Below are 13,686 nucleotides of genomic sequence, written 5' to 3'. Positions count from 1 at the left end.
TTACCGTTTAAAAATATATCAATTTACTATTTTTATCCTTATAGGGGAAATAGAAAAACTTGTTCTCTTATAGATATACGTATGTTAATATCGGTAATGTTTTCTTATGCTCTATTCAATGCTTTTTCAGTATTATGTTACTTCATGACGTCATTGTCACACGGGGAATTACCAGATTAATTAGATGACAAGGGACTCTTCACCGGTCGATGTTACACGCACGTGCTGTATTTGCGTGCGCCAAAAATACATTCTGGCACACTTGTATAAATTCACAGTGCATTTACGTTTGCACGTATGCATCGGGTACGAGTCATTCATCTTACTCCCACCGACGAGCTGACCATTTTTTGTTTACAGATATTGGATAAGTGACAGCGCGACGTAGCAGGGCCGTATGAACGCGCAAGGGGGATCGCATCCCGGACAGAAGGAGGAGCGTTCGCGCTCCAGTGTCGTTCGCGCTCGAGCGCGAGTGGGGACATTAATTAGGGTGGAACAATAGAGAACGAGAATTTTTACCAGGGTCGCATAGCGCACAGGAGGTCGGAGGTGTGGGAGTAGTATCGTCGCCGACGCTCGGGCCCAGCGAAACCGCCGAGTCTCGGCGAGAGAAACGTATCTCGTGTCTTTCGCGTAAAAAAAAAAAAAAGAAGAAACTAGGAAAGAGACACGGCAGGTTTATTCACACTTCGATACAATTAACCGTTCTTACTCTTAGCTTTTTTCACTTAAGCTAAGAATACATTGATGAGTAAGGTTCTGCAAATGAAGTGTCTTTGAGCAAGTCACTTTCATTTTTTATCACGGGGGATTTTAACGACGGATTTCTCGATGAATATTTTTCTTGATATTTTTTAGGATTTCTCCTGGTGAATGTAATAGAGAGGTGTAATTGTAATTAGTCGTCAAACTTGACGGCTACGTTTCTAACAATAGTTGCTGTAGAAAGCTGACAGTATATACGATCATATATGTTCGCAAGATTCTCTCGCGATTGATTTTCAGCGTCAACGCGCGAATTCGAGTGTAACGGAACTTGGCAAACGTGAAAACGCGACGAGACGGCAATATGGATTGTGTAAGATTTACAAGTGTGTTTATGCGCGGGTTAATAACATACGTGTTCGTTCGATGCTCACAAGAGTGCTCGCGTGATTTATCGGCACATTCGCGAAACGCTCGTACATTGAGACCCCTAATAGTAATTTACGTAAGCGAAGTTACGTAACGTTTGCACATTGTGGCACGCTCGCCTACACGAGCCCACCGTCACGCGAAATGTTACTTGATGCATTATTTGTTGATCTTTTCGTAGCGAGTTCCACGCGCTATTCTTTGACATCTCTACGAACGTTTCATAAGAATCAAGGTAAAACCGAGGAAGATGGACCTCGGCCTTTCACAAAAATAGAGTATGGCCCCAATTTTAAATGTGATATTGATTCGAAGATATTTCGAGAATTCATGCGTCACAAATTTCAGTTTTACTATATCATCTCTTCTGAATTTTAGGAGACAATGCTGCTAATAAATATTGTATTTAATTCTTGTCGAAATTTTTTTGGATATTCAAGTGCTTCCGCAAGGACCTTATTAATGGAAACGGACAGACGGCAACGCGCGCGATCAATAAAATAAAATATAATCTACTCCCGTTTGCTCGTAAGTGAATTTAGAAGGTATTCGCGGCCGTTTTGTCTTACATTGACGCAAGGACGTTGATGTAAAGGGTATAAAGGGCCTGGGGGGCGATGCGTGGCCTTACCAAGGCATCAGCCCCTACAGGGAGTGTTCGAAGGGCCCGAGCATTCCTCCTCGTCGTATGCAGCGGCCTGGCATCGCGCATGCATGGCCATGCCGCCCATGCCGGCCGACGCGTATGTAGGCACGTACATACGTAACGCACGCACGCACGCACGCGGGCACGCGTTTCCCCCATAGGCCATATAGGCGCAACACGCTAGCGCGAAAACTGCTTCGCTTTACGCACTACTGCGCGTACATCGGTTATCGGGGAAGCATGATCTCCGCCTCGCGCTCCTTCAGCTTCTCCTTTATTCCTTTTTGGACCGAGGCCGAAGCCTGACTGCGGTCCAACTGTGCACGGGACGCATAAACAACCAGCATCCTCGAGATGCTTCGCGCGCGTAGTCGGCGCATACGCGAATCCGAGGCGCCGAGAACGACGAAGGTATAACGCTTTCGTTGTTGTCTGTTTCGCGATACTCTTTATCGAGCCTGTCAGAAGTAGGACGCTTGTGACAAATCGGAATAAATATATAATTATATGTATAATAGCTGAAGAAGCGATAATCTATTCGAGAATAAAAAATTTTTCATATATATATAATTACACGTATAAAATATGTTCATGTATATTTTCTTTCTATTGTATAATATCTGTTTGTATGTATAAGAAAAATAATAAAAAGAATAATTGGAAAATAATTAGAAAAATAATTTTTGCATTGTTTTTCACAAAAAATAAAATTGCGATTTTATTATACAATATTACATATATAATCATAGATAATCACATTTTATGTACTATTATTACATGTATATGTGGTTATATATATGAGCAATTTTTTTCTCATTTCTTCAAACTTTACTTTTTTATACAGAGAACAATGCAAAAATTATCCTTTTAATTATTTTTTAATTCTTCCTCTTATTACTTTTACACACACAGTCATTCGGACAAGTAAATTGAAATTATTTATTCGAACCAGAGAATGTTTTCAATTTATCTGTTAAGCATAGCTTAACTCATTTCTGAATTAACTCTCGACAGTTATGAAATTTGTTAAGTTTTTGCAGATTGACCATTGAGCTTAGAGTGACTGACACATTAAAATAAAAAAATAAGAACACCAGAGAATGATTACATTTTTGTTTTAGCAGGAATTTATTTTGAATAACTTATTAATATGAAAAAGCTTTTGTGTTGTTGTTATTAATTACAGCAACGCATATCTATGCTCAAAAGACTGGTGCCTCTGACGACGTTACGTTATTCTCGAGATTCTGGTATACGCAGCCGCTGCGCGTGCCAGACGTATTACGTCACCGTATGCACACACGCATTATTAGGGTTGCAGGATGTGTCACGCTTCCTTCCACCGTACCTGATTCACGCACATATGTATACGTACATACGTACGGATACGCGCGACGCGACTTCGCTCGTTCATGCGGCACGTCCGCGTCCGTCGCGTCGCGCGCATCACCACGGGCACGTTCGCAATAATAATACTTGGTAAATGCTGAAGCGCTGAACAAAGAAAAAACATGCAGAGCAACAGGAGAACACGAAGTGCGAGGGGTTGAACGACATAGGCCTATATACGCGGGCGTTTCTTTCATTGACCCCTTTAGGGGATAGTGGGCCAACTTTCGGGGGTTGAAACATGTTTCGGAATATGGCGACGCGAAAGGCTGCTAACGTAAAGCCGAATTCCGTGACGTATTCCGATTTCTTCGTTTACGTTACGAATATTTCACTTAGCAAAACCCAGTTCAACAATTTCTGTTGATTAAAAATGCGAAACGATGTATAAGTGAGTTTATTAAAAATTTTACACATTTTCTTTTCCTAATGCCATCGGTCATTCTTTCTTTATCTTGCTTGGAATCTTTACAGACATTTATCCAGTTTATATTATCTCAAAGTCTGTTATTTCAGTTTACATCAAACTATTTTTGATATTGTTTTATATTTCTAATCTTTGCTTTAAATATATTATTTAATCTCATAAAGGTATAATTAAATAAAGAAGTCATATAAGTCGCATTAAATAGCATTGATATACGATATAAGAAGACCAGCGGAATAATAAAATTACCATTGCGTTCCTGCGTTTAGACATTAAACTTTATTCAAGTCGTGTTTGTTGCAATAATAAATTTAATTGAAGAGATGAGTATAATTTTAGGTAAACTTGAAGATTAAAGAGACGTTATCATTTTTAAAATGAAGAATACGAAGTTAACAATATTATCGCAGAGTCAAGTAGAAAATCAACACGTTACTAACAACAAACACAATTGAATAATAGATAAATTGAAAGGTTGAAAAAACTCTTAAAGAAAAATTGTTACATTCAATAGATATAAAGATTGATAATTCAGTTGGGTATTAAATCCAACATAAACCTGACAGTTCAGCAATGATGCTGGAACGAAAGAGCCGAAGAGCGTGAGGAGATCTGAGACACATGGAAACTATACACATATGCACGCGCAAATAGCCATATCTACACAGACACGACTACGGGTCGAACACTTCGGCTGTGCATGTAGATTAGAAAGGCGGATTAGGAGTAGCGCGTAGACCGTGAACCAGCATCAGTTTATCTGGCACGCATTGGTAAATCACGGTTTAGAATCAGCCGGGGAACAGACTAGTCGAGAAGGTTGCTATAGAGGAGCTAAGCGAGCTTAGGCCAGCGCGGCAGAATGTCTAAATGCTATTACCTGCCGCGACGCGATGCGATGCGATGCGACGCAACGCGACGGGTCTTCGTATATGGAGAGGCAGTGCAAGGTCTCTCTCTTTCTTTCCCTCAAGGAGAGATCGAGCTTAACGGTGCGTGCATGGTTAATGAATGCCGCAATTGTTTGCTCCGCGAGAAATAAATCCCTTTTTGTCCGATTTTTTTTTAATATTTAGGAGATATAATATAAAATTGAATATTGCGTACACATATATATGTATAATAAGATTTGATAATATCAAAATATAAAAAGTAGTAGGTTTAAAAAACTAGATAAGAAGTTATGAGAAAGGTAGTAAGACAAGGTTTTACTTTCGTACATGCTGTTTTTCACGTATATTATAGCAACAACTGTATAAGATTCGTATAATTGAAAACAATTTTAGAAGGGATGAGAATATTACTAGATTACTTATAATTTTTCTAAAATTTGATAAATAAGTTTTTATTTGCTATGACTGAAGTTTGACAACATTTATAATAATCACTATATTGTCAAATCAAACATTGTTTTACTGTAGTTTGAACTAATATCACCAAAAAATTAATTTGTGGCTTTTCTTCTCTTTTTCTTGTTCTTTATAATTTATCAATAAAAAAAATACTTTTATATATAAAAATGAAAAGAAATAGACATTTTTTTTATTTCTCATTAATTACAACTTGGAAGTCATATTGTATTTTCTGAAGAGAGGCCGCTTAAATTCACAATTAAAGAGTTTAATCGTTAAGCCACTTTTGAAAGAATAAAAGTAAAAAGTTGATATAAATTTAATTTAGTCAATTGTAAAATTTAAAGTTTAAAAAATGGATTAAAGCTCTATTGTGCTTCAACTGACAAAATATAAGAGTAATTTTGGGGAATGTCGAATATCGATTACAGTTTCTCTGGTATGCTGAGTAAGCTCTATCCGAACGCTTCACTATTTGAGCTTCTCCGTCGAGAAGCAACTTCGGGATGTTATAAGACCTTAGAACTGTATTGACATGTGTAATTATTATAAATTAGAACGACTATTAAAATATAAAATAAGTATCTACTGATTCAATTGTGTTATTATTTCATTATACATTACATTATTGCGATGTGCAGTATATTAATTTTATTAAAATGACTTTTATTACTTTAGTTACTTATTGATAACGTTATTAACAATCATTTATATAGTAGTAATCTGTATCATTTTATAAAAATTTTTTTCTTTTTTCAATTTCTTTTTAAAACACACAAAAGGTTGACATAAAAATCGATATTCGTATTAATAAAGATTTACCTGTGAGAAGTAATTTTCTATCCAGTTTTTTAAAAATTTGGATACAATATTGATTATTGATAAGTACATATAAAATATTTTCGAATTTTTTAGCTCATATTTGAGTTTACGAATTCGCAGATTCGACTCTTTCAATGTTAAAATTTAAATTATTCAAGTAATTTGAATATCTATAGATTTGAATAATCGGATAATAATTATTTCAGATAATTTGGATATGAAATTACTGTAATATTTATAGACTTGTTTCTAGATGTATTTAAGTATTATGATTGCCAGTTTTTAATGTTTAAGAATCTACTTTAAACTTCATTAAGTTTGAAATTAAGATTTTAAAGAAAATATTGATTAAGCGTAAGATTTTTTATCCTTACACGGATTTTTATGCTTGCTTCCGAAAAAAGTCGAACATACGTAATGCTTATATACCAAGCAGCATATGAATTTTGTTATCATAAAGCTATTGAAGCAACATGCATATAGAAATGATTGTTAGTGCGAAATTCTTTATTCTCCATAATACGATGAATGAAGAATGTGGATCATGGGAAGGAACGGAAAGCCGCGGCGGAAGGAGGAAGCCGTTCGATCGGGAGCCGCAGCGTTCGTCAATTTCGCATTGATCGCCGATAGTCGATGTCACCGCCGTTTCGCGGCGTCCGCGTTCGGCGGCACGTCCCGCGATAACCATAAGCACGCTCCGACAGATGTTGGATACACGGTCATTCATCGGATTCCGAGTGAGATAGCTGCGGAGCGAAAAGAGACAAAAGTACCGTTGCGATTGCGAGAAACGGAGACGAGGAAAGCCGAAAGGAGGGAGAGAGTGAGAGGTCCTGCCAACCTCCATCGCAGTATGGTAGCCTGCTACATCAGGCAGCCTCTTTTCCGATAATTTGCCACTCATTAACATAAAACTGGACCGCATGACGAGTGGAGACGGAGTGTCGAACGGTATTATAGAAAACGCGTTTGCGAGAAGGACAGGCGTCTCCGTCTTCTTAACTCACCCGGACGAGGAAGACATAAATGTTTTCGTTTTATCTAATTGCAGTATTACACGAACGACAGGTTCAAAAATCATGCACGATTAACGAAAATGTACCTGTATATTCTATCATAAATCGAATGATTTTTACACTTGTTGTTTAGATAATTCTACATGCTTTTCTTACCGTGCGTTTTGTGAAACGGTACAATCAGTAATTTTTCACAGCAAATAACTCATACAAATGTGCAGGCTTATGATTACAAAGTGTGTTGTGTTAACCGCGCAAAGTTCATATAATTACGAATGAAATTCGTAAAGTCCCGAAAATCTTCAAATAAAAAGCAAGTGTGATTCGTTGCGTCACTTATGATTGACTTTTCATCAATATCAGTCGAGTTACAATCTTTCCTTTCTTTTTCTCTCAAAGAATAAAAAGATACATTAATTAGATTTATAAATTGTGATACACGGAAAGAATGCTCAAGTATCTAAAAATTTAGTTAGATACAGATCTAAAAATAATTTTGTCGCACCATCGAAATGATTAAATTAAGTCGCTGAAGTATGTATTTATGGACAATAGATCATTTTAACGATGGTTGCATTCAAATTTATCTTTGCATCGCGTTTAAAAATTTTCGCGCGATCGCGAGAAGTACTCAGAAGAGTACGAACACGCTAATTCCCTTAACAAATATCAATTTATTTATCACCTAATTTCCGTGATTGACAATTTATATTAAAACGACGGTGATTCGAAAGGAATTTTGCGCAATTTATTTATTCAAATCGAGACGCTGGAGAAAAAGAATTACGAATGATTGTTTCATTGCGATATTTACGGACAGTAATTGTCGGATTGGTTTCGAATATAATCTAGCAATGCGCTTCAAACTTTCCGCCGAGTCAAATCTAATTAGTTTGGCTTTCGAAAGTGGCGGAGTAACGTATTAGAATCGCGAAGATTACGGAAATTGGCCACGATTGCGTTGAACGTTCGATGACGATTAATTCGAAACGCCAGAGAACAGAAAATTCGGGATAAATCTATTTTATAAAACATTTTAATATTTCATCGAGATGAACTGAACAATCGACTGGTATGGTCTTGACGTTGTTTTGATTACAGCGATGGGTTATACATATATGGTATACGCAGGCCCGCTGCGCGCCTTCGTCATATTCGCGTGACGAGACTTGGGCGACTTGGGCGAGCGGTTAGCAAGCTCGATTATATTTGTTCCTTATTACAACGTTACTTGTAACAAGTAAACATTGTCGTGCGTTATAGCGTACGTGTCTCTTTGACGGTACAATTTGCAATTAAATAGAGATTGATAATATTCTGTACATAGAGGTAAAGATATAAGTGCAAAGGTTCTTATTTATTCGTGTATATAGCCTTTGGTTGACGAAAAGTTTAACTCTGTGAGTAAACTTCTAAGGCTGGAGTATATTTAACACCTCACACGAGTAACGCAATAATTAAATATTATACAGAATTTTTATTATATTATCATTTAGTGACACGTTTCTTTTTATTCCCGATAATAGATTCGATAAGCCGTGACACGATGCGTTACTGTATACCTAACGCGCGTTTAAAATAATTAAAATTGTTTAATTTTAAAGCTACAACGTGTCATATAGAATGTGTCGAAGAAGCAGGTATATTTGATTGATTGAACACGCGGAGATGCGCGCTATATGACACATATCGTAACGCGTTTCAACGCGGGCGTGGAAAAACGAAAAATAAGATCATTATTCGTGCGGCGAGATTCAAACGGGAAAGTAATGAACCGCTCTGCGTGAGGCGCCTTGGACGACGCGCGCGCGTACGGCGCGCGGCGTGTTGTGTTTACACAAGGTCGCCGCGCGCTATTATTCGTGCGTTCGTTATCATTCGCTTAGCGAGGCTCGGGAAAGCAAGTACGGTGCGAGCCGCTCCTCTTTACATTATCGTTACTCTTCCGAAATAGAATCATTTTCCATAAATAGTTAATTAAAATTAGTCTGCGAATTAATTAGTATCTAGAATTAACGAATCGCGAGCGTATAGACAATACTTATATATTTGTTCATTTAGTATTTAAAGAAATTCGAAATCTCTCGACGTTCTGCTGATTTAAATGTAATTTGATCGCTATTTTCTGATTGAGAGACGATACGAATCTCCCTGGGTCGAGCGATCGAATAAAGAAAAGCCGTGTATTGACTGTTTGTTAATAATATGTGTATTTCACGGGATTTAATATGTACAGTATGCGAGCAATATTGAATTTTGATTGCTTGCGTATTTTTGGACAGTCCATATATCGCGTCTTAAAAAATCATTAAATCGTTCTTATTAATTGCGCACCGTATCACGCGATATCAAAGCAAAGTTGCCGATACCATTTTCGAATTTTAAATATTTTAAATATTCGTCAATCGCATTAACATAAATTCGGCGTTTTCACGCCAGTGATTTGTTTAAAATGCGTAATGCGTAATGTTTGCTCGAGCGAAATCTGTCGCTATATACGAAGCGGTCGGCCACGCCGGATTTCCGGATTACATTCCGTGGATTTTTAAATTTCAACTTTACAATTCGCGCACCTGTTCAATCGCCCGAAAATTTAAACGCCGCGGCCGGGAAAATGCCGCGTGATTGACATATTTCGGTAATTGGTGCGCGAATAATCATAGTTAATCGTATTTTCGTGAGTGTCACGTCATACTGTGTGAGTGCTATAAACGAGCATCAGCAACGAAGCAGCGACGAGGAGCTATACAGAAGAGGAGGAGGAGGAGGAGGAGGAGAACGACGAAAAGACCGGGCATCGTATCGGCGGTGAATGAAATGTTAAAGTGTCACATTATATAATTTAAAAAATTCGAGTAGCGCGGAAAGACTCGTGATTTTACCTTTCCCTTTTTTTCCCCGACTTTATTTAAATCGAGGAGAGTTGGAGCTAAATATCTGGGTCCGAGGCGCGGAATTCGCAAACATAATTTAGCAGTGCTTGGGAAGCGTCGAAATTATCGACCTTTATCTTCCGCGTTTGCGAGAGGAATCTCTGGTACGCCGACTCCGCATAGTTTGGCACGGAGTTTGCAGCTCGCTCGCAGTTAGCCACCATCGTATATATTCGCGGAGCGAGCGAGCGTAAACAGGCTCCGTTGAACCGGGCGGCGCGGCGAGAGACGAAATCGTTACTTTACGATCCGGAAGTATCCGGAAGTATCGGCGATCGCATCAATTTCCGCTCCAACTTGCATCGCCTCGCTCGCGCTCTTCCTCCAAACCGATTGAGATGGACCGAACTTTGTACGATCGCGCGCTCGTTTCTCTAATGGAAAGGAGATTTAAGAGAAGCAGTGGGAAAAAATCGTGGATGAAACGACGCTTTGGTCTTGCTCGGCTCGAGTTTAGTTAAATAACACGATTATATTGGCGAATTCAACCTAAGAAGAAGGCGCGTACATCTACCGAAAGACACAGAGCCGTTACTATGTGACTTTAATTGCATTTAAAACGGGTAGATCATTGATAATCCGACCTCCGGCTCAACGGCTTGATGTGCGTTCTCGAGACAAAAGTCACGTGGGAAATATATTTTTTTTATCCAGGGGCAATTATATACGGACTTTTACGGGCTGTTTATCTGCGCGGATAATTGTTTCGTTCGCGGTGGGACAAACGGCGGGAAAAGTCGCGGGTGTGATGGGTTTTACGGCTGACCCGCGGCAATTTTCGAACGACTAAACTTCAAGCGCCGGCGCGACCGCAAAGTTTCGTTATTTATAGGCCAACCTGAGTTCTCTCGTCTGTGGTACGTTCACCGCAGCCAGATTCCAGCGTTTATTATGTTAAGCGACGCGTGCGGTTAGGTGCTATATGTTGTGCGAAGAAATTCGCGCGACTGAATCTATTCACGCATGTGGGCCGCGTATCGACGCCGACGAAATTACATTTTTGGATACCGTAAACGTGATCTCAACATCTCGACTACTCGCAACCCGTCGCGTCGCGTAAAAGAGTCACGGTCGGTCTCGCTCCGCGTGTACTTGGCGCGAGACACTACCGTGTCTCTTGATATCCGATATTTCGATTTGAATTTCACAGGACAGTCGGGAGATTATCGTCGCGAGGATTTCATCTGTAATCTTGGCATCGCATCGCTAATTTTTCGCGATTTGTTTCAAATTATTGTATTTTATATGACAGTACAAGCCGTCTAATTAGAGTAAAAAAGAGAGTTATATTTATATGGAAAAGATTATTTTGCTGAAGGGTGACCCTTTTTAGAAATCTTATCATCGATGTATCATGGTTTATTTAAAATGTTGGCAATGACGTGGAAGATGATCTGTATCTGTGCTTCATTGGAGAAGCTTTTTCTAGATAGATGACGACGACGTGTATAAATATAAACTAGTGACGGGATAGTTACGCGCGACATTTTTGCTAAGTCTACGCTTGTATTCTGATTCGCTTTTTATTTATAGAGTATTAGTAAAACAATCGCACATTGGGATGTTTATTTTTACATATTATTCTTAAAATCATAATCTTTTATGTATTATATGATAAATTATTCATATTACTAACACAAAGAGCATAAATTATGTATGTGATATGTAATGTTACTGTTAATGAATCCGGAAGTAATAAAACAGTAGTGACGTTAAACGACGTGATCATAAAATATTATTATGCCGGCCTCAAGGGAAGTTAGGGAGTGTTGCAGCCGTTTATGACACTCATAAAGGATACGACATTGAACTTAACTCGTTATAATAACTTCCGGTCGTGATTGAAACGAGCGTAAACACACGTCGTACAAAATAGCTAACGTGTTAATAGGTCTCGCAATGGCATTTATTCATTTAAAAAAAATGCAAAATATATATGTGTTAAATAACGAATAAAAACAAATTAATTTAACTAAAATAGAGTTAAAATAATATTATTTTGTGTGTTAAAACAATAAATTTCGACATACATGGTAGTTAAAAATAACAAAATGTTATTTAACTTAAGGTACTGGTTCAAATTTCATCCTTTAATATTTAACAGTGATATTAAATCATGATAATGAATTCTGTCATAGACTATTATATACTGTCACGTGGAAACAATAATTTTTGTTTTATATAGATTAAAATAACTTGGAAGAGACGGAGGGATAAATTAGTTAACAGATTCGCGAGACTGTCTCGCGGTAATTTCCCGTTACAAAACTCGCCACGTGTCAAATTTTTATGTATAATAGACTGTGATGGATTACGAAGGGTGGATCTATAATATTAAATGAAGTGTGTGCATGAGGATCATGCGGTGCAATCAGTAAGTAACGAGTCAAAAAGCCACAAGGTGATCAATCATAACATTTTATGAAAAGCGTTAACTTAAAAAAATAAGCAAAAGATATATCATTAAATTTAATTAAACTAATTTTGAAACATGATACGGTACGCCGCCGCGTTTTCTTATTGCAGTCGTGAAATTTTACACATGCCTGTCTAGCAAATGTTTTTGTTGGCGTTGCACTGTAAATTTTAGGACCTAACGCTTTCGAAAGAAGTTTCGATTTCTAAATTTGTTCAGAGGTCCCGAATGTAATGTTTAGCTTTGTTATCTTTTTTTATTCAAACCAGTAAAATGTATTTAAAATTTACTAATTTATTCGAGCGAAACTGTTGGTGCAACTATACGAAATCAGTTAGCACAGACTTACCTAGAATGCAAGACGTAAGAAGAATTCGGAAGACAAACTTCTTCATGGTATAAAAATCTCCGATAGAGCGCTGGTGCGTAAACCTCGATCTCGGCGGCACGTTGAATCGGGATAAAAAGAGCGACGCGATTTAACACATCAAAAACACGCGTTCTTATCTATATTTAGACCGCACTTCAGTAATAGCGTCGGTTGTACCGAGGAAGACCGGTGCTGGAGAACAGTGAGGACTGTTTGCCGCGGCACCGAAGCAATAATGGTGTACTCTTCCGGTCTCGTTATATCAGCTGTATGCCATGCAATTGGGAGCCAATTTTGCAGCCAAAATCGCAGGCAATTCTTAATCCAATTCTTAATTTATTCTTTTCCGGCAAATTTTCTTTTATATTGTACTTTATATTTTATATAAATTAAACTAGATCATTGATCATTTCCATCGGTCTGTTAGTTTTCCACAAAATTGACACGAAAAACACCGTTCTTGCCGCGTGAAGTGTTTTCGAGCGGGAAATCTCTTGATCACAAATAAAAAGTCAAATTGATTCGAAGTGATTAATACAGAAACATTCGCGATTAGACATCATCCGTGCCGCGGTTACCGAATGTAAACGCTGTCGAAGCGATGCGCGACACGACGGAGACTGATCCGCCCGACTCTAATTTTCTGTCTTTTCCTCCTCCTCCTCACTTCTTCCCGCTAGACCGCCAAGTACAGCTACGGAGGTGGTAGTGCCTCTTTGAAAATTCACAGTATTTTTTATATGCTTCCGCAGGATTATAACATATAAAGTAGAAAGCAGTATTACTGACGGAAAGATATTAATAAAATGTATCTCGAAGATAAATAAGTGAAATAGAGAATTCGCAAATTTTATAAATGCTGCAGTGGTTAATTAAATTTCAATTTCTTATTTACACTATACCAGTACAGTTATAGCTGCCGTACATTTATCAAAGAAATTAAAAATTTTATAGATTGCACAGCTACAGTGAAGCAAAATTGTTGCTTTGTTACAATTCGCGTTATCAAAAATGTGGATCTTACTTTAATTCAATAAACAATATACATTTTAATTTATTGACCAGTAACATATCGCGCAGAATGAGATGAATTGACAGCGATTCAATGCTTTGAAAATAATTTTTTAAATACATTTTGAAATTAATCAGTAAAAATGGAGTTATTCTAAATTTAC

At 37.7% G+C, this 13,686-nt stretch overlaps 1 protein-coding gene across 4 annotated transcripts in view; it reads right to left on the bottom strand.

The window, feature by feature from the left end:
* LOC143895439 (xaa-Pro aminopeptidase 1) overlaps nucleotides 1-13,150 on the bottom strand; it is a 32,756-nt gene extending 19,606 nt beyond the window's left edge. For 3 of the 4 annotated variants that reach the window (XM_077402524.1, XM_077402523.1, XM_077402525.1), the window contains exon 1: nucleotides 12,491-13,149. In XM_077402524.1, the coding sequence (XP_077258650.1) occupies nucleotides 12,491-12,536 (46 nt within the window). In that variant the 5' untranslated portion in view covers nucleotides 12,537-13,149. Of the gene's footprint in view, nucleotides 1-12,490 lie in introns of all 4 variants that reach the window. The other variant, XR_013256328.1, reaches the window with a different exon arrangement.
* Between the last annotated feature and the right edge of the window lie 536 nt (nucleotides 13,151-13,686).

The sequence above is a fragment of the Temnothorax americanus genome, unplaced genomic scaffold (assembly GCF_048541705.1).
Source record: "Temnothorax americanus isolate GAGA-0224 unplaced genomic scaffold, ASM4854170v1 Scaffold16, whole genome shotgun sequence".
Lineage (NCBI taxonomy): Eukaryota > Metazoa > Arthropoda > Insecta > Hymenoptera > Formicidae > Temnothorax > Temnothorax americanus.
The sequence above is the reverse complement of the archived record's forward strand: the minus strand, read 5'-3'. Positions and strand labels throughout refer to the sequence as shown.